Source organism: Plecotus auritus, assembly GCF_963455305.1.
Source record: "Plecotus auritus genome assembly, chromosome: 9".
NCBI lineage: Eukaryota > Metazoa > Chordata > Mammalia > Chiroptera > Vespertilionidae > Plecotus > Plecotus auritus.
The window spans coordinates 138,067,066-138,091,626 of NC_137783.1; the positions used below are offsets into that span (position 1 = coordinate 138,067,066).

Consider the following 24,561-nt stretch of genomic DNA (forward strand, 5'->3'; position numbering starts at 1 on the left):
CCTACACAGCACCTCTCTGGGGAACCTTCCTTATGCCTGACTGGGTAGGCCTCCCTAGTTCTTTGCTACCTCCTCACTGTTCACCAGGTGACACCATTGTCTTTGTTGCTTGGCTCCAGGGTCCAGAATGGCACGTACATAGCAGTCACTCAGTAAATATTTGTTGAAGGAAAGCATGAAAAAATGAGTAAGAGAGGCCATAGAACTCTTTCTTCTCCCCTGGCCAGGTGACACCTGGACACTATATCCAGCTGTGGACAGTGCAGTCCATTTAGGAGGAATAAACTAGCGTCTGCAGACCACGGTATCAGACAATGACTGCACTGAGACCCTGTGCTTGGGAGAGAAGGAGTAGGAGGAGTGAGGGCTGAGACCTGACCTGTGAAGGGCTGCCTCTGAGGGGCAGGCCCCAGTGACCTGAAATTTGGCTCTAGAAGACTTTTTTAAGCCTCTCAGCTCTGGGATTGTGGCTGTTTTGTAGAGGAGTGAGCTTCTTGTTGCTGGAGAAATTCAAGCAGAAGCCTGACAAGGTTGCACTCCTCACAAGTATGAAAGAGCTTCTGCAGCTTACAGTGTCGTCCCAAGTGCAGACAGAACTGACAGCTGCTCCTGTTAGTGCTGGTTCTTCTGGGGAAGAGGTCGCTGTCTGGAGGACTGGTGGCAGAGAGGTCTGAGAGGCTTATAGAAACATCATATGCTGTGATGTCCATCTCCAAACCAGTGCTCTGACCCATAAAGGTCCTGGACTGGGATCTTGGCAGAACTATGGGAAAAGCAGGAAGGAGGCTCTACAGGTCTGTCTTGGCCTTTGGGACATGGACCCCTATCCCACAGACAGTGAGCTCCTTCACCCTGAACTTGAACTTGTCCCCAGCCCTGAGGCCTCCAGAAGGAATCTCTTGGAGAGGAGCTCATCCACATGTGCTGTTTTTCTGTTGATGGCAGTTGGCTCAACACCCCTTCCTGCCAGAGGCCTTCAGCTAACGTGCCAGCTGCTGCTGACACCTGGAGGAGCCGGCCGCCCCTGCTTTGAAGTGGAGCCAACGGGGAGCTGTTGCCAACAGAAATCTGTGCAAGTCTACTGGGTTGCAGAAGGAACCTTGCAGGCCATGCCTCCGGGCCAGAGAGAGGGGCTCTGGGGGAGAAGTGAAGGCACTGCAGTGCAGGCTGGCGCCGAGCACAGCCATGCGAAGGGTGGAGTCCAGCGCAGGTGACCAGAATGGAGAAAGAGCAGTTGGCAGGGTCCAAGCTAATCCTGGGAGCCGACTTCCAGCAGCTGGAATGGGCTGGCTGGGAGGTAAATGAGTGTCAAGGAAGCAAACAGCTTTAGTCTGAACTTCCTGACTTGCCAATGTCCTATTCGCCCCTAAGGCCAGTGTTTCTGGTCTAGTGGTTCCAGCTGCACCCATTTTCCTGGGGTTCTGGGTTTGCAGCCCTGGGATTAGATCCCAGCTCCAGTGCTCACTGGCCAAATGACTTCTTCTCTCTGAGCCTGTGTTTCCTCATGTGTAAAGAGGAGATGACCATGATTCCTGTTTCACAGGAATTCTGTGAAGAGTCAGTATGATGATGCACTGTACTTAGTATACAATGAGCATTCAAAACAAGTGAATTCTAGCTGGCTTAAGGTGCTGGAAGCATTCAAGACAGCAAAGAAAAACATAGCGCAGAGGAAGTAAGTGCTGCCAGCACCCAACCGGACGGAGGCTCTCGGGCGGAAGCTATCTGGTTTCGAGTCCACAGTTGGGGGAAGCCAGCCTTCAGCCAGGTCCAGAAAGAAAGCCACCTTCCATGACTTAGCTGCTTTGTGGAGGTCACATGACTAGTGTCCTTCATGAGTGCAGCTGAAGTGTATCCCACGTCTGTTTGGGCTCTGCAGTCTGCGTTTCAATGTCAGGGCCATGGTGAGAATGAACTACACTCTGGTTCCCTTCTCCAGGTGGGAGGGAAAGGCTGCTGTCCAGGCTTCCTGGGACACTCCCTCAGGGCTGCCCCCCTTCTGGACTGGGTTGGAGGCACCCACGTGCTGCACAGGCTGCCACAAGTCCAGGCCCTCAAAGCAGCGTGGGATGTCCCGGTCACTGCTCTGCCCTGGCTCCAGCCTGCACCTCCAGGGAACCCCCAATGCCACCTGCCCTGTGGTGCCTCAGAAGCTCAATGCAGAGCATGGGCCATAAGAGTAGCAATGATGATGGTCGCTCTTCATCAGGCTCACTCTGTCAGCACTGTACACATCAGTCCTGTGAGGCAAGCTTAATGAATGTCTTTACTAGGAACACAGAGGTTCAGAGAGGCTGAGAAGCCTGACCGAAGTCACCAGCTAGAAGTGAAAGAGCTGTTATTCAACACAGGTCCTCTGACTGTAGTCAGCTCCTGGGCCACCTGCTCCTGGTATAAACACTGGGCTCTGTGCTCCCTAGTGGCCGTAACACCTTCCTGCAGCTGGCGTTGTCCTTCCTTGCACTCTTGGTATTTGTAATCAGTGCCTAGCAACTGCCCCAGGGGGGCTGGAAGCTTAGGTCCCAGTGACGTTTCTTCAAGCTGACAGCTTGAAGGACCCAGCTCAGCCATTAAACCCCTTATCTTGGTCTCTCCCAGGAAGCCTCATAGCTAGAGGACTCTTGGTAAATCCAGGCATACGTCGCTCCACTGCACTTCGCAGATGTTGCATTTTGTACAAATTGTAGGCAAGATCCTCCACCAGTAAAAGGATTACGACTTGCTTTACTGCAATACTCACTTGATTGCAATGTTCTGGAACCAAACCCACAATATCTCTGAGGTATCCCTGTACCCAGACCCACAGCATGGCTGCAAGCTCCTCCAACTCCGGGCCCGCTGGCTTCTCGTGTTCCTCTGGGTCGTCACTGGTGAAAGCCTGGCTTCTTTCCAGGCGGCTTACTTTCCCGAGACGGTGTTCTCCTCTCACTGCTCCCCACCAAAACCCTACCCATCCCTTTTGTTGTAAATGAAATATTTAAAACTTTGGAAAATGACAGAGAATAACATAACTAACATCTGTGTACCCACTAGCTAACTTTATCAAACCTTAACATTTTTCATCCTTGCTTCAATTTTTAAAAGCTTTGCAAAATATTACACATACTGTTCAAGCCACCTGTGTACCCACCTCTCGTTCCATTCCTCCACCCTCTTCCGCAGAGATCACCTCTGAAACTTGGTCACTGAAACGTGGTGGCTAAGCACCCCTCCCTGTCCATGTTTTTATATTGTAGTAATCCACACGACTGCCTATATTCTTAAAACATTAGGTGGGTGTTGTTGGGTTTTTTGCTTGTTTTCAAATTCTGTGTGTCAGTTGGTAATGTGATATTTTGAGTTTTTTTAATGCATATATGTGTCCCTGTGTTCAATTTACTAGTAGCTGCTGTACAGAATCCCACTCTCTGAGGTACCACACTCTGTCCTTTCCACTGCAGAGGGCATGCACCCTGTTCCATGGCAGCTATTACCAACAGGGCAAGGTTCCTTGATAGTTCAGTGGTTAGTGTGTGGTACTTGTACTGCTGTGGCCAGGGCTCCGTTTGCTGTCAGGGAATTCTTGCTTCCTGACCCTTCTCCTCTCTCTGAGTGCCAGCTCCATGAGGGCACGGACTTTGTTTTGTCCACTGCTCTATCCTCAGCACCTGGAAGTGTGCCTGGCACATCACAGGCACCCTCAGTGAACAATGACTGAGGAAAAGAATGCAATTTTGTTTGTGGTCAAGTTTATCAATCTTGTCCATTGGGCTTGGGGCTTTTTGTATCTTGTTGAAGAATTCTTTAACTACCTGGTAACCGTAAAAATATTTTCCTCTATTCTCTTTTAAAGAGCTTTAGAGTTTTGTATTTCACACTAGGTCTGTAATCTATGTGAAACTGACTTCTGAATATGTATGAAGTAGGGATCTATTTTATCCTTTGTGGAAAAACGATGACCCCACCACTACTTGTTGAGTCAGCCCTTTTCCCACTGCTCTGCAATGCTGCCCTTTTATAGATTAAGTTTTTATAAATGTAGGGGTCAGGCTGGCCGTCTAGTATGATCCATTGGTATATCCTTACTCTAGTAGTATACTATCTTAATTATCATGACCTTATAATAAGTCTTGATAGCTGAGAGGGCATGTTCACCTATTACTAATCCTTTAAGCCCCAAATTCAACATGTCTTCCTCCATGGAAAAGCCTTTCATGGTTCCCCAGGTTAGGCTGGGTCTCCTGTTTCTATGTTCCTATAGCACTTATCATGTCACTCATTTAATGTCTGCTGCTCTGTCAGCTGTAAGTTCCTTGAGGCCTGGGACAACATCTGTTTTGCTCACTGTCATAGCCCCTCCACAAGCACACTGACTGGCACATGACAGGCATTTGGTGATGGAAGAATGGGGAAGGAAAGGCTAGCCTGTTTGGAGAAAGACCTTTCAGGGCAGCAGAGATATTGTTGGGTGGCAAGTCAGATCTAGGGAGGAAAATTATGCAGAAAGGTATTGCAGGGAAGAGGCATAAAGAAAGACACCAAAGGAGCATAAAGCTGTGTCCTTGGTGCATGGCATGCAGGCTGGCAGACAGCAGATGCCCAGTAAACATTTGAAAAATAAATTTCAGGAATTAAACACACTCCCCATTCACTAATTATGATTTTTAAAAATAGGTAATATAGCCCTAGCTCGTTTGGCTCAGTGTATAGAGCTTCAGCCTGTGGACTCAAGGGTCCTGGGTTTGATTCCCATCAAGGGCACATGCCTGGGTTGTGGGCTCAGTCCCAGTAGTGGGCATTCAGGAGGCAGCCAATCAATGATTCCTTCTCATCATTGATGTTTCTATCTCTCTCTTCCTCTCTGAAATCAATAAAAATACATTTAAAAAATAGGTAATATATTTTGAGGGCTATATGACATATTTTACATGCATGATCTCTTAAATCCTAAAAACAACTCTAAGACACAGGTGCTATACTAGTATATATATATTTTTAATCCTCACCTGAGGATATTTTTCTATTGATTTTTAGAGAGAGTAGAAGAGAGGGAAAGACAGAGAGAAATATCCATGTAAGAGAAACACATTGATTGGTTGCCTACTGCACGAGCTCAGGCCAGAGCCTGGGCGGGGAGGAGCCTGAAACCAAGGTACGTGCTCTGAACTAGAATTGAACCTGGGACCCTTCAGTCTGCAGGCCGATGCTCTATCCACTGAGCCAAACTGGCCAGGGCTCACAGGTGCTATTTTTATTTCCATTTTACAGATGAAGAAATTGATGCTTAGAGAAGTGGCTCAGAGTCACAAACCAGTAAGTGAAGGACCTGTGATTTGGCTCCAGGGCTGTCTGTTCCAGGGCCTGAGTCCTTCACCATAGGGACCAGCTGAGTGACTCTCTTCAATGGGGGTGAGTTGCTATGTCTAAAACTAGATTCCTTAGGAGTTTATGTGTGTTTGAAGCACTGTATGTATCCAGCATATAACCATAATAAAGGAGGTTTTCCTATTAAACATATATTACTCACTGGGGTGTCAGGCCTTCAGTGAGGGAGAAGTGAGATAAATTAGTGGTTCAGTAAGCTCTGCAGGAGATTCTGACGCACTGCTTTAAATCTTCACCCTTGGAATAGAGCTTTGTCTCTGTGTCACTGGGGCTTGAGTGGATTATAGGTGTGATGGTCCCCTGGGCCCAGCTGGGAGGAGGCGAGAGCCTGCAGGCTAATCGCAGGCTGTCTTGTCTTGACCCTACGTTTTGTTATATATTATTTTCTGAGTGTTGTGAGGTGAAAAAAGGCCAGAAAGTACTGCCTTAGGGAATCCAGGAACATCTTATTTATTTATTTACTAGTGGCCCAGTGCATGAAATTCGTGCACATTAAAAGGGAATTAGAGGAAATATTTTAATATTGCTATGTGCCCTTTCTCTATAATAGAAGTGTCAGAGATAAAAGAAAATTAGTAAAATGTATATGAAAATCTTCCTCCTGTTGGGAGTCTGGGGGACACCGCGGGACCAGAGTCAAGTCCCCGCCCACCCCCACGCACCTCAAAATAGTACGAGATCCAGACCCGGCTGGCCCCACCCCTGTCAAGCCCGCTGGGTGGCGGGGGGGGGGGGTACAGCCTCAGGACCCCTGGCCTGGCGCCAAGCAGGGGGCAGAGCCTCAGGTCCCCCGACCCGGCACTGGGTGGGGGCGTGCCTGAGGTCAACTGTCAAGCCCCACCAGGTGGAGGGTTCAGCCTGAGGTCCCCCGTCAAGCACTGCTGGGCCGGGGGGGTGGCACAGCCTCAGGTCCCCCATCCCATCCTGGCACCATGCAGCCTCAGGTCCCTGCTGATTGCTTGTTATGGGAACCCCTTGTTACAGGAACTCCGCCTCTGCTGTGGGCACAGCCATCTTGTGACTGAGTGAGGGTTAATTTGCATATTACCTCTTTATTATATAGGATTTATTTATTTATTATTTAATCCTCACCCGAGAATATTTTTAGAGAGAGTGGAAAGGAGAGGGAGAGACAGAGAGAAATACTGATGTGAGAGAGACACATCAGTTGGTTGCCTTCCACACACCCCTGACCAGGGCCGGAAGCGTGCAACCAAGGTACATGCCCTTGACTGGAATCGAATCCAGGACCCTTCAGTCCACAGGTCAACACTCTATTCACTGAGACAAACTGGCTAGGACTCTCCTTCTTTTTAAAGTCTTGTCATAACAATAATGCCAACATTATTTTAACAGCAAGAAACTTATAGAATGTCTATAACATAATGGATAATTTATATCTATATATTTTTTGAAATCTTACAATCGCCCTATGGCTTACATACTATTATTATCCCCATTTTACATATATGAAAACAGGGCTTAGAGAAGTTCATATAGAGCCTTATATGATCCAGTTAATAGGCACAGGTAGTGCTAGACACGGGTCTTTCTAACCTGTGATGCTGGTGCTCTTGTAGGTCAAGGCTGAAAGTTTATTCTGTGCCAGGCATTCTTTTTTTTTTTTTCAATTTTGAAGAACTCAGTTTATTAACTGACCAGATTACAAAAATAATCATGGTAGATACCTTAGTTCATCCTTCTAATAAGCCTGTTGATCTGGTCTTCCCTGTTCCCAGCATCTCCACCTTCTACAAAATGGGTGGTCTTCTTCTTCATCCCACCCAGAGGAGAAGATAACTTGAAGGGCCACAGGAAGTTGTTGACTTCTTTGAAGCGCTTTCCAACAGTGTAGATCTCATGAATCAGATCTTCCATGCAGATGATGCCATATTTACCAAGAGATCGAGCAATCAATGAGTTATCTGTCAGGGCAATTCGTTTTTTGTTGATTTTGCCATAACCACGCTTGTAGATAAATTCATTTACCGACTTCAGGTTTGGGTACCCCCAAGCAATGTATGGCTCCACAATCCTCAGCATGTTAATGGAAGCCTTGTTGAGCTTAACAAAGGTGCCGTTGAAGATCTGGCGAAGGCGAAGAAGCTGCAGCACCTTTCGGACCTTTGGGCTCACACCATTGATACCTCTGATCCTGATGACAAATGCCAATTTGGGTTCAGCAGGTACGTAGAAGTTGCCAGCTTTTCTTGCCATCGTAGCCATTCGAATCTCTGTTCTGTACATCCTTGTGATAGTGCTTAGCTTTTTCATAGATGAGCTTCCTTCTTGCCTTTCGAAGCATCTTTTGGGCAAACTTCTTTCTCAGGCGCTTGATCTTCAGCTCTGTGAAATTCCTTAGCTTTTTCTTGAGGGTTTCTGGCACAGCAGGAACCTTGGTCTTCTTCTTCTCTTCTACACCCTCCATGGTTCCAGCCGGATAAGAGGCCCAGGCATTCTTTTAAGCATATTACATACTTCTTCAATGATTAAAGCTCTTATTACTATTATTCCAAATTTACAAATGAGGAAACCGAGGCTCAGAGAAATTAAAGAACTTTCCATTGGCACAGATGAACCAGGATTTGAACACAAGAAGTTTAGTTCTTACAGCCACTATGGAAAACAACATGGTGGTTCCTCAAAAAATGAAAACTAGAACTATCATATGATCCAGCAATTCCACTTCTGGGTAATTATCTGAAGAAAACAAAAACACAAACTCGAGCCCTGACCAGTTTGGCTCAGTGGATAGAGTGTCAGCCTGTGGACCAAAGGATCCCAGGTTCAATTCCGGTCAAGGGCACATGCCTGGATTGCGGGCTTAGTCCAATGTGCAGGAGGCAGCCAATCAATGATTCCCTTTCATCACTGATGTTTCTATCTCTCTCTTCCTCTCTTTTCCTCTCTGAAATCAATAAAAATATATTTAAAAAAACATACTCATGAACTCGAAAAGATACATGCATCTCTATGTTCACTGCAGCATTATTTATAACTAGAGGCCCAGTGTGCGAAATCGCGCGAGACCCAGACCCGCTCCCACGGGACCCAGTGTCAAGTCCCGCCGGCACCACAGGACCCATCAGTGCACCTCCTGTTGACCAGTCTTTGATCATTACGGTTTTATGACCACTGGGTTTTTATTATATAGATAGCCAAGTAATGGAAACAACAATTAGCCAAGTAATTTATCCATTGTGGGTGAATGGATAAAGAAAATGTGATATTATATATATGTATGTGTGTAATATACCCACAATAGAATATTATTCATCCATGAAAAAGAATCAAATCTTGCCATCTGCAACAACATGGATGGACTTTGAGATTATTATGCTGAATGAAATAATTCAGACAGAGGAAGACATATACTATATGATCTCACTTATATGAGGAATAAAAACTCACAAAAGCAAGCTTATATAGAGGACAGATGGGTAGTTGTCAGAGGTGGGAGTTGAGTGTGTGTGTGAAAGGGGTCAGAAGGTATAAACTTCCAGTTTTAAAATACATAAATCACGAGGATGTGATTGACAGCATGGTGACTATAGTTAATAATATTGTATTGCCTATTTGAAAGTTGCTAAGTGAGTAGATCTTAAAAGTTCCCACCATAAGAAAAAAACAATTTTGTAACTATGTGTGATGACAGATCTTAACTAGACCTACTGTGGTGATCACTTTGCAATATATACAAATATTCAATCAGGATACTGTATACCTGAAACTAATATAATGTTACATGCCAATTATAACTCAATAAAAAAGATACTAACAACAACAAAAAAGAAGTCTGGCTCTAATTGCATGGTCTGAACCATCAGGAAAGCCGCCTTGTCCATGAGGGATGGAGACAGAGATGCTAGGTGACCATTTGAGAATAAAATTACTTAGTGCCTCCCGCTACTGCAGGAGTGTCTGAGGTGGAGAGGCTCTCTGGCTGGGCATGGCCATGGAGTCTGTTCCTTCTTTCCCTTCCTGTGTTTCCAGCTCATACCTGCAGCCCCAGGGCCTGGCCATGGTGCTCACAGCACATAAGTCAGGCGCATGTGGGGATGCCATGGCCCTGAACAGGCTCTGGTGTACAGCTGCCTGTGGATTACATTCTTTCACACACACATCATCACAGACTGGAGCCTCCTTCTGCGGCCTGAGTGAAGTGAGCCCAGCAGTGAGATGGGGCAGGGCAGCGCCTCTTCTGGCAATGGTAACTGCCTTGAAGGCCTAACCCCCCATTTGCCATGCTGGTCAGCAGGCTGAGCTTGTGGTGAAGCTGGGATCCTAGACAAAATGAGAATAGCTTATAGAACCAGTGCACTTTCTGGGATATATACAATTTTTCTACACACACACCAGCTGGAGTGGCATTGGGTAAAGAATGGCCCTGGGGAGGTAGGGCTGACACAGAAGCCTGATGCTCATACACAGGGAGAAAACAAACTTCTCCCTCATTCTGAATTCATCTCTAATTTTGCAGTCAGTATCCTGAGCATTACCCTAGGCCCTTCTGTTGTTTACACTTGAATTCCCATAATTCCCTCACACTGCTATTGGCATGGCCTGGCTACAGTGCTGCCTCCTCAAACTGAAAGGTCTAAAGTTACTACCAAACAGTAGGCTTCCTGGTGGGAAGGGGATAAAAGGGAAATATCACTCCAGAAGCCTTGGGTATCACTGATGGTAAGAATCTGTGGAGTTAGAGGATTCTGTTGCTTCTTTCTACTCTTGCAGTGCTTACATTATCAGATTGCTCGGAAGGATCTGGGAGATGGCTGGGCAATGCAAAGCTGTGGCTGCTGGGGCTGAAAATCCCACAGAGGGCTCGCCCTCCTAAACTCACACCTACCTTTTGGAGTGGGAAAGGAAGGCAGTGGCTGCCCTGGAGGAACAGAAACCAAGGTGGCCTGTCACAAAGTGGGGGCAGGCAGGAACTGGTACCTAGGTGGTCCTCTTCTAAACCAATATCAAGCTCCTTGAGCGGCAGCAACTATAACTTGCTCATCACTACATTATCCCTAGTGTGTAGAACAGCTCCGGCACAAAACTGGCACTCAAGAAATATTTCATGGAGTACTGACACACGCTACAACATGATGAACCCCAAAAACATGCTCAGTGAAAGAAATCAGTCACTAAGGACCATATGATATATGAGCCCATTTATTTTAAATGTCCAGAATAGGCAAATTTATAGAGACAGAAAGTAGATCAGTGGTTGCCTCCGGTTGGGGAGGAGAAGGGCCTTGGGAAGTAATGGCTAAAAGGTGCAGGATTTCTTTTTGGCATAATTAAAATGTTTTAAAATAGCCCGTGGTGATAAATGTGAATATATTTTTGTGAATATATTAAAAGCCATTGAATTTAATACTTTAAATGGGTGAATTATATGGTATCCCAAAACACTGTTAAAAAAAGAAGTATTTGGTGAATATGTCAATGAATGAGCAAATGAATATAGGATGTAGTTTCTGACCTTTGTCCTTGGAGTTCCTTAGAACCATGGGCTATTAGAACCATGTAAACTGCCAGACAAGGAACTTCATTCATATGTTCGTTCACTCAGGAGACACCTATGGAGTGTCTATATGTAGTGCTGCGCCAGGCAGTATTGATCCTGCGGCAAAGAAGACTGGTGTGATCCTGTCTGCCCTTGTGGTGCACACACACTCACACCCAGGGTTCCTTTTCTTTAGGAATTCTCTGGTTAACAGACCAGAGCTGATGTTCATTATTCAGACATGTAGAAACTGTAGCTGATTTTTATTATTAAGCCCAGTCTTTAAGAATGCTGAGTTTCCCCCCAAAAAAATTTGGAGCTGAATCTTCCTTAAAATGATCTGACTCCAGAGAAGGAACTATCATTGGAGATGTGAAGCTAACTCCTTTTGGCTGCTTTTACATTATCCTATATAATAAAAGGCTAATATGCAAATTGACCTAAAGGTGGAAAGATTGGTTGCTATGATGCACACTGACCACCAGGGGGCAGATGGTCAACGCGGGAGCTGCCCTCTGGTGGTCAATGCGCTCCCACAGGGGAGTGCCACTCAGCCAGAAGCCGGGCTCATGGCTGGCGAGTGCAGCGGTGGTGGCGGGAGCCTCTCCTGCCTCTGCAGCAATGCTAAGGACCCCTCGGGGGATGTCTGCCTGCTGGCTTAGAGGGCACAGGCCGGGCTAAGGACCCCCCTCACTCCCCCACCCCCCGCCAAGTGCACGATTGTCCTGCACTGTGCTTCTAGTAAGAGATAATCTCCTACACCCTTTTCAGCCAAGGAGAAAAAAAATCTGAATCTCCTTTGGATTGCAGAATAAGTTAAAATTATAAAACCTGAACTGTAGCTTTTACCAGTGACTAGTTGCCACTACAAAAAGTAAGTATCCACTGAACAATGAGGGGGGAAAGCCTATACAATTTTGGGGGTGTGATCACTAAGCAGGTTTTGCACATGATCAGCAAAATCAGCCTGAGCTGTGAACTGCCGAACAGCCTGCCCGAGTGGCCACTGTCTGTGGCTGGCAGCAGTGTGTTTCCCATTTCCCTAGTCAGCAGGGCTCGTTTTAGGAGTGAGGGGGTTCATGGTGCAGTGCGGCCCCTGCAGCTTTGGTTTCAGTGGGTCAGACCACCAAGAAGAAATGATATCCTGGCATAGGGAGTCAGGAGCAGGAGGAGGTTGAAAACAGGCTCTGGATTCAGGCAAATCTGGGTTCAAGTCATGCCTCTGCTACTTATAAGCTATCAGTAAGTTCAGGCAACATACTTAACCTCTTTGAGTTCAGTTTCCTTTTTTTTTTTTTTTGGAGATGTATCAGTTTACTTTTCTGTAAAATGGGAAGTAATACTTTTTATAAGGATTAAGTTTAAGAAATAATTAAGTAAATGAATTTAAATGAAAGAATAAAGGTAAATGCATTCATTATGATTTAGGGTAGCTGGGCATTTCAAAAAATTATTAAGACTTTATTTATTTATTTGTTAATCTTCACCTGAGAATATTTTTCCATTGATTTTTAGAGAGAGTGGGGCGGGGGAGGGGGAGTTAGAAAGAGAGAAACATCGATGGGAGATACATCGATTGGTTGCTTCAGGATCGAGCTTGCAACTTAGACATGTGCCCTTGACCAGAATCAAACCTGGGTCCCTTTAGTCCATGGGCCCACATTCTATCCACTGAGCCAAACTGGCTACGGCAAGACTTCACCGATTTAGAGCAGTTTTAGGTTCATAGCAAAATTGAAGGGAAGGTACAGAAATTTCCGATATAACCCCTTCTCCTATACATGTATGGCCTGCCCCATTATCGACATCCCACCAGAATGGTACATTTGTTACAACTGAGCAACCTTCACTAATATGATACATCATCACCCAAAGTCCATAGTTTACATAATGATTCATTCTTGGTATTATACATTGTACGGATTTGGACAAATGTATCATGACATGTATCTGTTATGTATGTTGTAATAGAGGCATACCTTGGAGATATTGTGGGTTCAGTTCCAGACCACTTCAATAAAGTGAATATTGTAATAAAGCATGTCACATGAATTTTTTAGTTTCATAGTACATATAAAAGTTATGCTTACTAGAACACTATACTGTAGTCTATTAAGTAGATCTTCTTTCAAAATTGGAGTCAATCCTCTCAAACCCTGCTGCTGCTTTATCAAGTAGGTTTATGTAATATTCTATATCCTTTGTTGTTATTTCAACAATCTTCACAGCATCTTTACTAGGAGTAGATTCCATCGCAAGAAACCACTCTCTTTGCTCATCCATAAGAAGCAACTCCTCATCGGTTCAAGTTTTATCATGAGACTGCAGCAACTCAGTCACATCTTCAGGCTCCACTTCTAATTCTAGTTTTCTTGCTATTTCCACATCTGCAGTTACTTCCTCCACTGAAGTCTTGAACCCCTCAAAGTCACCCAAGAGGACTGGAATCAACTTCTCCCAAACTCCTGTTAATGTTGATATTTTTATCTCTTCTCTTGAACCATGAATGTTCTTAATAGCAATTAGAATGGTGAATCCTTTCCAGGAGTTTTCAATTTACTTTGCACAGACCCACCAGAGGAATCACTATCTATGATAGTCTTAAGTAATACTATTTGAAAGTCAACACTGCTCCTTGACCCATGGGCTAGAGAATGGATATTATGTTAACAGGCATGAAAAAACCTTAATCTTGTACTTCATTTTTAAAAACTTTTATTTATTGATTGATTTTAGAGAAAGAGAGAAACATTGATTTGTTGTCCCACTTACTTATGCATTCATTGGTTGTTTTCTGTATGTGCCCTGACCCGGGATTGAATCCACAACCTTGGCATATTGGATGATGCTCTAACCAACTGAGCTACCTGGCTAGAGCTAATCTTGTACTTCTCCATCATAGTTCTTGGGTGATCAGGTGCATTGTCGATGAGCAGTAATATTTTGAAAGGAATCTTTTTCTCTGAGCTATCGGTCTCAACAGAGGGCTTAAAGTGTTCAATAAGCCATGTTGTAAATAGATGTGCTGGTTCTGTTGTTCCATTTACAGAGCACAGGAAAAGTAGATTTAGCATAATTCTTAAGGGCCCTAGGATTTTAAGAATGGTAAATGAGCACTGGCTTCAACTTAAAGTCACCAGCTACATTAGACCCTAACAAGAGAGTCAACCTATCCTTTGAAGCTTTGAAGTCAGGTATCAACTTCTCTCTGGCTATGAAAGTTCTGGATGGTATCTTCTTCCAATATGAGGCTGTTTTGTCTACATTGAAAATCTGTTGTTTGATGTAGCTTGTTCATTAATGTAGTTGTTCATTTAGTATCCTAGCTAAAGCTTCCGGGTAACTTGCTTCTTTCCTTGAACCTCCTGAGCCAACTTCTTCAAATTTTTCTTCTGCAGCTTCCTCACCCCTCAGCTTTTATAAAATTGAAGAGTTAGGACCTTGCTCTGAATTAGGCTTTGGCTTAAAGAAATATTGTGATTGGTTTGATATTCTATCCAGACCACTAAAACTTTCTCCACATCAGCAATCAGGCTGTTTTGCCTTCTTATCAATTGTGTATTCACTGGAACAGCACTTCTAATTTCTTTAAAAAATGTTTCCTTTGAATTCACAACTTGGCTAACTGTTTGATGTAAGACGCTTACTTTTTGCCCTATCTTGGCCTTCAACATGCCTTCTTCACTAAGCTTAATCATTTCTATTCTAGCTTTTGATTTAAGGTGAGAGATGTACAACTCTTCCTTTTACTTGAATACTTAGAAGCCACCGTAGGGTTATTAACTGGCCAAATTTCAATACTGCTGTGTCTCAGGGAATAGGGAGGCCCAAGGAGAGGAAGAGAGATGGAGGAATGGCCAGTTGGTGGAGTAGTCAGAACACACACATTTGTAGATTAATCTATCTTATATGGGCATAGTGTATGGTGCCCCAAAACAATAGTAACATCCAAGATCACTGATCACAGATAACCATAACAAATATAATGATAATGAAAATGTTTGAAATATTGTGAGAATTACCAAAATGTGACACAGAGAACAATGTGAACAAATGTTGGAAAAATGGTGCCAATAGACTTGCTCAACCCAGGTAGCCATAAACCTTCAATCTGTAAAAAAACACATTTGCAAAGAGCAATAAAATGAGGTTTGTCTGTACAGAGTATTTTCCTAAAAATTCCATTATGACTCCTTTCAGAAAACAAGATGTTTTGCTATACTTCCATTTGCTACCTTAGCTCGGGTTTTATGTCACAAGTTAACTGAATGCATAGTCCAACTACCTCATTTAAAAAAAAAAAGTGAATGACTGAAACCAAACACAGAAATTAGGAGGTTCTAACTATTCTGGAATAATCTTGAAAACCTTTTTTTTAGCATAAATAATACAATTTATCCTTCCCTCTAGTGTACTTTATCCAGTCTCCAACCTCATCCCCTTTCCTCACAAACTGCTGCTGACTCTTACCTCTTTGTGTGTGTGTGTGAGTGTGTTTGCCTCTTCATCTCACCACCCTCCAACTCTATCTGCAGACCCGAAGGCTCCCCACAGAAACCACAAAGGATCATTTGGCTTCCGTTTGGAAACACAGAAACTAAGTATTATGTTTTTCGGCAATTCCCAAATAAACCTCTCTCCAAATGCCAGTTTCTTTCCTAATGGTTTTATTCTTCCCTAATGGTTTGTTTGTTTGTTTGTTTGTTTGTATACATTTCAGGTTTCTCTAAGAAGCTCTGCCCCACAGAGGGCTGAGTTGGCTTCAAGAGCTCAGATGACATACCTGGCTGCTTTCTGAGTAAGCTCCAGTGGGAAATCCGGGCACAGTAACTGCAGCAAACAGTGATATTCCTTCATGGTCAGCAAATCTGAAGTGGAAATGGAGAAAAATATATTAGGTCTCTGCATGTGAACTTGTTACTTTCTTCTTGGTCATTTCATGGGTTTCAGACCTAATTTCAGTAGAGCTGCTTTTTTATTTTTTGCTAATCCTCATCCGAGGATATTTTTCCCATTGGTTTTTAGAGAGAGTGGAGGGGGACAAGAGAGAGAGAGAGAGGTGAGAAAGACACATTGATTAGTTGCTTCTAGCACACAACCCGATCAGGGCTGGGGATGAAGCCTGCAACCTAGGTACGTGCCCTTGACCGGGAATCAAACCCATGATCCCTCAGTGTGTGGGCCAATGCTCTAACCACTGAGCACACTGGCCAGGGCAGTAGAGCTGCTCTTTTTAAAAGTAAGAGTTAAGGGTGTGTTAGCCACTAACCTCCAGGGGTGAGATTTTAAGGTCCATATTTATACAAAGTGTTTCCTGGGTGGGAGGCACCCAGCTATAACATTTTAGCCAAAGGAGCTTCACTGGTTTGAAAAATGGGATGGAAAAGAAGGAACAAGAGGGATACTTTTATCAGCCTTCTTAGTTTGGTTTTCCTTGTGTATAACAATTTGCAAGAATGAGTCATTTAAAAGCTGGTTAAATCTGCTGAATTTCTCTGGCATGGTAACATTCACTACAACATGCCTAACGACCATCCACAGAACATCTGGAAGCAGGACTAAGGCACACTCAGTCTTGCAATGTATGGAGGAGAAGAGTACAGTATAGCAACCCACAGACCTTATTACTCTGTCATCCAGTATTACATAGGCTGGCTTCTTTTTGATGTCTGCACACAAATCTGGTCATATTATAGTAAGCCAAGTTAGCTGTCCAAGGTATACAGTCAAGGCAAACAAATGATTCCTGATATACAGAAGCAGTGCTGTGGGAGAGATGAGCCAGTCTTCTGTGGCACAGCAGAAGACCCACAGAGGTAAATCTCAGGGAGATATATAGGACCCCAAGGGAGAGGAAAGATGCTGATGCTTAAAAGTTGTTTTGGTACTGTGTGTACTAATCCAAAAGATTCTAGATCAGCCAGGCAGCAGCAAATCCACAAGTGTTCCATAGGCTAAAGCATTTCAAATATGGAAAGACATGCTAATGGTAAAGCAAGAGTAAGCAACCTGGAAGCCATCCTAACTGGGAGCCATCCTAACTATGAGTGAGAGAAGGGAATCCAAAGGGCACGGCCACATTTGGGGAATGAAGATGATCATAGGCACTTGGTTTCTTTGGACCTAAGTTAGCCCAAGCCACAGGAATTCAGCTCTCCTGCCCCTGCTAGTTCGGTTGATGCCTTTCCAAGATAAAAACCCCAAATCCCCAGGGACAGGCCCGAGTTCCTACTACTTTTTCATTAAAGCTCAATTCAAAATGGGGGCACAGAGTTAACCAAACCACACTGCCAAAGTCAGGGACACCAAGGAACAGAATCAGCGTCAATGTAGGTCAAAGGATCAAGATGGCTTTTGTGGCCTTCATCTTAGCCACAATAGGGTGTGTACTTTCCTCTCCTCACTTGCCTGACCTCGGGCACAGCCTGATAGGAGGTTTTATTTGTCAAGGGAAGGAGTAATAGCCACTCATGATCTCATAGATTTGGGGTGAGGGACAGGAAAGGCAAAGGGAAGGGAGAAAAGACACTGAATCTAATGTGCTCCCACTTTAATCTCACTCCAGAACTCCCTATATATGGTGTAGGAAGAAGTATGGTGGCAGGAAGTAAATAAAAGAGAGTTCTATCTTGGAATTATCAGTGCTTTTCTAGAGTAAACTTTGGTGGATATACCTGACTTTCCCAAATGTGAAGTAAGGAAGATAGTCAGATAAAGAGATAAATGAAAGGCAAACGAACAACTTTTACCATTTTACCAGTAATTGTGGGAGGCTCTATGTCTATCAAGTGGTGGTTAAATAATGTCAAGTTTAGATGTCTTCCATGGAGAGGCATCTGTCACTTGGAGACACTCCTGGGTTGTATGGTGGGTATTTGGGAGAATGGTTAAGTGGAAAATAGTGAATGGTATTTGTTTCAAAATCAGAATATTGATGAGCAAATGGGAGCTGTCCCCTTCCTGTCCCACAGGCTATAGGGTCAAATCTTGGCTTTGCAATTAACCAGGTATGCAACCTTGGGGAAATAGCTCAACCTCTCTAAATATTAGTTTCCCATCTGTAAAATGAAAATGATAATACCTACCTTTCAGGGCTGAAGTCAAGATGAAAAAAGATGATGTCTATAAAGTTTTTAGCAGGATGTCTAGAGCAGCCATGGGCAAACTACGGCCCGCTGGCTGGATCCGGCTGTTCTATCCGGTTCTCTTGCTCTCCCCTCCGCTCCTTTACTTTGAATTTATATTAGTTCACACAAACACTCCATCCATGCTTTTGTTCCAGCCCTCCGGTCCAGTTTAAGAACCCATTGTGGCCCTCGAGTCAAAAAGTTTGCCCACCCCTGGTCTAGAGCATAGTAACTCCAAACAATCAGAGTTATTTTGGTTTTGATTTTAAATCCTGGAGGCAAAGACAGGAGAGGAGAAGAGGAAGGTGTTTCTTGCCAAGTTTAAATGCTTAAACACGTAGGAGTGTTTTGCCTTGAAAATTCTGTCAGGTTGCCTGATCCAGAATATTAGAATATTCACTAATTTGATATTACCATGTGCCTCCTGGGGTCCAGGCACTATGTTACAGAAATGAGCAAGCGAGCAGTCTCCCTAGTTCCCAAGGCTCACACTCAGGCATTAGTTAATCCTAAATGCCCCTGTCTACTTTGGGCCCCCGGCTCTTAGAACTCTCCAAGATCTCAAAGGCCTTTCCCGGCAGCCCTTTGTGCTATAGGATTAACAGTAATGAGACTGAATAGTCACTGAGGTCTTTGCTCAGGCCTTGAATTAGCTCACTTAACCTTCACAACAATCTCATTAAGTAGACTCCATTATTCTCAGTTCCATTTCACAGATATGTTCATGGAGGCATAGAGAGATGAAATACTCCGATGAGTGAGGAGAGAAGAGTCTAGAGCAGTGGTTCTCAATCTTTCTAATGCCACAACCCTTTAATAGAGTTCCTCATGTTGTGGTGACCCCCAACCATAAAATTATTTTCATTGCTACATCTCGACCCACAGGTTGAGAACCGCTAGCAGGGTCGCCTAAGACCATCGGAAAACACAGATATTTACATTACGATTCATAACAGTAGCAAAATTACAGTTATGAAGTAGCAACGAAAATAATTTTATGGTTGGGGGTCACCACAACCTGAGGAACTGTATTAAAGGGTCGCGGCATTAGAAAGGTCGAGAACCACTGGTCTAGAGCCTGGGGAACAGAAAAGGGAACTAGCTTTCCAGAGCAAGATTCTGGGCTGGGAGGGAAAGAAGGATGACTGAGGGCTGGATGGGCTTAATATTGATAATACTGACAGCTAATATTCATTGAGCACTTGCTGAGGGTGAGGCACTGTCCTGCCAAGGGTTTTACATCTCTTAGCTCATCTAATCTTCGCTATTGTTATCCCCATTGCACAGACACAAACTCAGATGGTGCATGCTTACTAAGAGGCAGAACTGGAATTCAAACGCAGGCGACTGGCTCCAAAGTTTACCCAACTAACATTTTCAGGCCCTTGATCTTATCAACCACTAATGTGTGAAGGCTTAAGAGCTTGCTTTCCCCTACAAACAAACTGCAGAAACTAAATAGCTTCAGGTGAATTGGATCAAGGAGACAAGTCAAGCGAATTGGGATTTTTCTCTTGTAAGAAATTGAGTCTGAAAGGTTCTAATTACTGTCAACAGGAAAGACTGCAGCTCTAGTACAGCAGCTTGTGCTGGGCCAGAGGCCATGGGAGGGCGGGGAAGAGTACACCTGTGGTGGTGGTTACTCCACCATTTCTCATCCCAGCCGCTCTGCACCCCTGCAGGTGCAGGGAAGGTAGGTGGTGTGTACCAACAGATGTATGCTCTAAAGGAATCCCCACAATTAGGAAAGCTTCAGCCAGCAAGTCCTGAAAGTTCAAAGGCAAAGACATAAGAAGTCTTGGTATAAGATCAAAATCAGAACACTCTCCACAAATTGGTGCTCCTCTTTTTTGTGGGTGGTCAGAGCTGTTAAACTTTCTTCCTCTAAACCTTATAATCTCCTATCAACTCTATGCCTGGCTCTAGACCAGAGGGTTTTACACCATTGATCCTATCATCTCTAGAGGCAGCACAGCGTGGTATTGTGGCTAAGAGCATGGACTTCAAAGTTAGACTGTCTGGGTCCAAATCTGAGCTTTGTCACTGATTTCAAATGACGACCTTTAAGCTCTTGATGCCTCAGTTTTCCCATCTATAAAATGGAGATAATGATAGTACCAACATCATACAGTTGCTGTGAGTTAATGTAAAGTACTTACATTACATTCATGGCCCATCATACATCCTCTGCTATAGTATTTGCTATTATTTTAGAAATAAAGAAACTAGGGTTTCCTTAACTCAAGTTAATTACTTTCTCAAGGAAACAGCTAGTGAGTGGAGGAAGGACTGAGATTCAGACCTAAGCCTGCCTAGCGGCAAAGGTCTGCGAATTCTACTATAGTAGGTGGGATCCAGCTGGTTAGTGAAGGTCTTGACTTCTAATGATAGAACAGTTCAGGCCGGGTGACTGACAGATTTTATATGAAAGTGAGACATATAGATACCCTCCAGGTGGCCCCATTAAACAGGGCAGAGTAGTTGCGCCAGGTAGTAGTACGTGTGCAGAGCCCACACTTTGCAGTCAGATGACCTAGCTCCACTACTTACCACTGGTATGACTTGGACAAGTTATACAACTTCTCTAAACCTTGGTTTCCTCATCTTAAAAATGTGAATAACCACAGTATCTACCCAATAGGATTGTTGTAAAAATCAAATGAGGTCATTTATATATGACACTTTTCTGGAAAATTAGCAAAGTGCTCAATAAGTGGTAATAGTATTTTATAATTATTAACCAATTAATAGTTGAAGTCCTGAAGTTGAAAAATACTTGGACTTAACTAAAGCTCTTAGCACAGTGGTTCTCAACCTTCCTAATGCTGCGACCCTTTAATATAGTTCCTCATGTTGTGGTGACCCCCAACCATAAAATTATTTTCGTTGCTACTTTATAACTGTAATTTTGCTACTGTTAATGAATCGTAATGTAAATATCTGTGTTTTCTGATGGTCTTAGGCTCTACAGCAGCGGTTCTCAACCTGTGGGTCGCGACCCACAGGTTGAGAACCGCTAGTAGGGTTCACCGCTAAGGCTTAGCACAATGCCTAGCACATCATAGTAAATATCTGTTGAAGGAATGAGTGAATGAAAACTTGCTTTGTAGCCTTGCCGGTGTGGTTCAGTGGTTGAGTGTCAACCCATGAACTAAGAAGTTGCTGGTTTGATTCCAGGTCGGTGCATGTTGCAGGCTTGATCCCCAGTAGGGGGCGTGTGGGAAGCAGCTGATCGGTGTTTCCTCTCATCAACGTTTCTATCTCTCTATCCCTCTTCCTTCCTCTCTCTCTCAAAATTCAATACAAACATTAAAAAAAAAAAAAATTCAGAGTGACTCCTGAAAATTCAAAGGGACAAAGTTCTGGCCACTGTATGAAGACAGAGATGGGGACTCTCCAGGCACAGGAGGCATGTCTTAGTGGGGGAGGGGCGTGAGGAGATGCCAGGAGCTGTAAAGTGCTGAAAATGGAAGGTGTCCTATTTGGTAGGTACTATAATCTCAGGAAACAATAAATCATTGCAGGTGTACTGCTTTCCTGGGCTTTGCTGACTCCTAACACCTTTACATCGAGTGCTCAACTCAATCAGCTTGGATATTTATTTTCATAGAAATGTAGCACCGATTTTACCTTGAAAATCAGAGGAAGCCTAGGGTTTACTTCCTAATAATTCAGTTTACCAGAGTTACAACTCGAGCATGAATGCTGTAGTTTTTAAGATATGCAGCCTCTGACTCCAAAAAATTCTTTTATTGGTCATCTTTAATCCTAGAGAGTGATAGATGAGGTTATTTTGGCTAGAAAATTAATCTAGTCAGAAATTACTGATGCCCAATATATCCCAGGGCTAACTCCCTTCTTGGAAATGAAGCATGAAAATGTTCTCTTGTCTTTTCTACATCTGGTTTGCCTTCTTGCTGTGGAAATTCCTGCCTCTGAAGCTCCTGGGGGCAGCTTAGTCATCTCTACAAACTCCTCACAGACCACCATGTGTGTCCACAACATTTGCTCAGAGGAACTGAGGCAGTGTGTGGTTATAGACTCAGATGCCTCTGCTCTTCCTGGGAAATGGTGCCTTTTCCAGGGTCAGAGTGGTGTCATTAAAGGAGATCAGAGGAGGAGTGGAAGGAATAGGGCCATATCTTTGTCCCTTAATCAGAAAAAGCCTTCTCCAAAGTCCAAATCAAGGTTTTTTAGCTCCGAAAGTATCAGGGTTGAAATGGGGTTTAGTCTGAACTCATTTGTATGTGTGTCTACATATTGATGGCTGGGTGAGCTAGTGCTGGGACAAGAACTGGAGATAATGAAATGCTACCAAGCCATGGGCAATCTCAGACGACTGGACAACTTCTAGTTGGTTGGCTGCATGTTCTCAATAGGAATGACCACAAAGACCAGAGAATACCACAGCCCATGAGTGGACTCTCCAATTTTCAGCTGCAATTGTTTTTATGTTCTTTTATGCAGGGCTCATTTTAAATGACAATCACTCTCAGCCAGGCTGCTCTGCCAAGAGATGCTCGGAAGGACATGGATAGTTCAGGGCATGACCATACTACTCCTTCCAATCCCCAGGGCACTTAGCCTTTGGTACCAGCCCACAGCTGAGTAAATACTCCTCAGTGCTACTCTGCAAGAATGGGGATATGAGTGAGGGAGAGTGGGGGCAGAGAGAGGAAGGGGCAAGACATGTGGTACGCCATGTAGCACTTGGGTACCACAAATCACAGGAAGAATCTAAATTCTAGGGCCATGTTCCTGTCAAGCAAAGCCCCAGAGAATATCAGGCTGTGTTCTTCAATTTTATCTTCTTTGGTAGCACTGTTGTTTTATGTTAAATGGAGGGAAATGATCATTAGTTTACTGAAAGGAAAATGATCTTACAAAAGGAATGAGAAGTAATGGCTTTCAATGACACCTGTGGGGTAAAGTACTTGGGCCATTATTAATACTATCCTTTGCCAACTCATTCCTCCCCAGAGCATGTTTAGTGTGTTCAAATAGGGGCAGAAAGCCAGACTCTTTCGTTTTATATTTTATTATGACTAAGCCCAACATCAAGTGACTATTTCTTTTTGACCAGTATATATGTTCTAGGCAAAGTATTAAATCAGACATAGTAACACTTTCCTGGCAGTTTTTAGAATGAACAAAAGCAACTCACCAGGAAATGTTTATATTCACAAAGATTTAAAGAAATGTGAGCAGCACTAGCTGGTTTGGTTCAGTGGATAGAGCATCAGCCTGCAGACTGAAGGATCCCAGGTTCGATTCTGGTCAAGGACACATGCCTGGGTTGGGGGCTTGATCCCCAATAGGGGGTGTGCAGGAGGCAGCCAATCAATGATTTTCTCTCATCATTGATGTTTCTATATCTCTCCCTCTCCCTTACTCTCTGAAATATATATATATTTCATACATACACACACACACACACACACACACACACACACACACACACACACACACATATATATATATATATATATATACACACCACACTGGTGTGTGTGTGTGTGTGTGTGTATATATATGTATATATATATATATATATATATATATATATATATATATATATATATATATATGTATGTATATATATATATACACACACAAAGATGCAAGAAATTAAAAAAAGAAAAAAAGAAATGTGAGCAATTCTAACCTGTGATCGTGTATGGCACATCATGGCAATCTGATCAGGTTTTTAGGCTCACCATGGCCATCCCTACTCACTACTGTGGGATTGAACTAGAGGCCTGGTCTGATATGATAAGAACCCCCAGACTGTGTGAAACCCTTGGGGTGTTGCCCTGCCTTCTGCCCATCATGACGGGGCTGTTGAGAGTTGGAGGACCAAGGCAAGACTTGGTTCTGGGGCGGGGTGTCACTCTCTTCGACAGCTTTGATGACATGAAACCTGACAGGCATGCATAGGCCTAGGGTGGGAAGCCATATGGCATTATGAAAGGAGGCACCAGTGCCAGCAGCAACAGGGCTAGTTACTCTGGCACAGGCATAGTCTCCTGACCATTTATTGAGGAAATGGCAGGCAGCTTTGGCCATCAAAATATGAAGCAGAATCTTGGCACCATAAGCTCCCAAAGGGCCCAGCAGCCCCTCAGGAAAGTTATTTCAAGCCTAGCATTTGTACCACCATTCATCCTAATCCAGAGACCAACCAGCCCAGCTCTACCAGTTGTTGTTGCTTCACGTTTTCATTTGGAAATAAGAGGACAGGGTGTGTCCTTTGAAACAGAGACCTCAGAGCCAAGATGTAATTCTTATCCAGGAAGAAGCAGGTGCTGTGGCAAACTCTTGTGACCCACTCTTACTTGAAAAGAAATGGTTCAACAGGCATGAGCGCTAGGGTGGAAATGAACTCCATCTTTCCTCATGGTAACTAAAGGTCAGAGGAAACATGGTGGTATATATGGAATACTTCACAACCTTTGAAAGAAAGGCAATGTTTTGAATTTCTTTACATGGATTTTTATGGCCACAGTGAGGGCTTTCATGTTGTTTTAGGGGGAATATTCTGTTCTACCACAAAGACATAATACATAAAGA

General features: G+C 43.8%; 1 protein-coding gene and 1 pseudogene across 2 annotated transcripts in view; both read right to left on the bottom strand.

Annotated features, from left to right (window-relative positions):
* CSTPP1 (centriolar satellite-associated tubulin polyglutamylase complex regulator 1) overlaps positions 1-24,561 on the bottom strand; it is a gene marked incomplete at its 5' end in the record, with an annotated part of 189,165 nt that overhangs the window by 11,268 nt on the left and 153,336 nt on the right. The window contains 1 exon segment of the mRNA XM_080642844.1: positions 15,648-15,732. Coding sequence (XP_080498970.1) covers positions 15,648-15,732 — 85 coding nt within the window.
* On the bottom strand, positions 6,989-7,798 carry LOC308233257 (large ribosomal subunit protein uL30-like; annotated as a pseudogene). The gene has a single exon. The product of its transcript is annotated as a large ribosomal subunit protein uL30-like (transcript).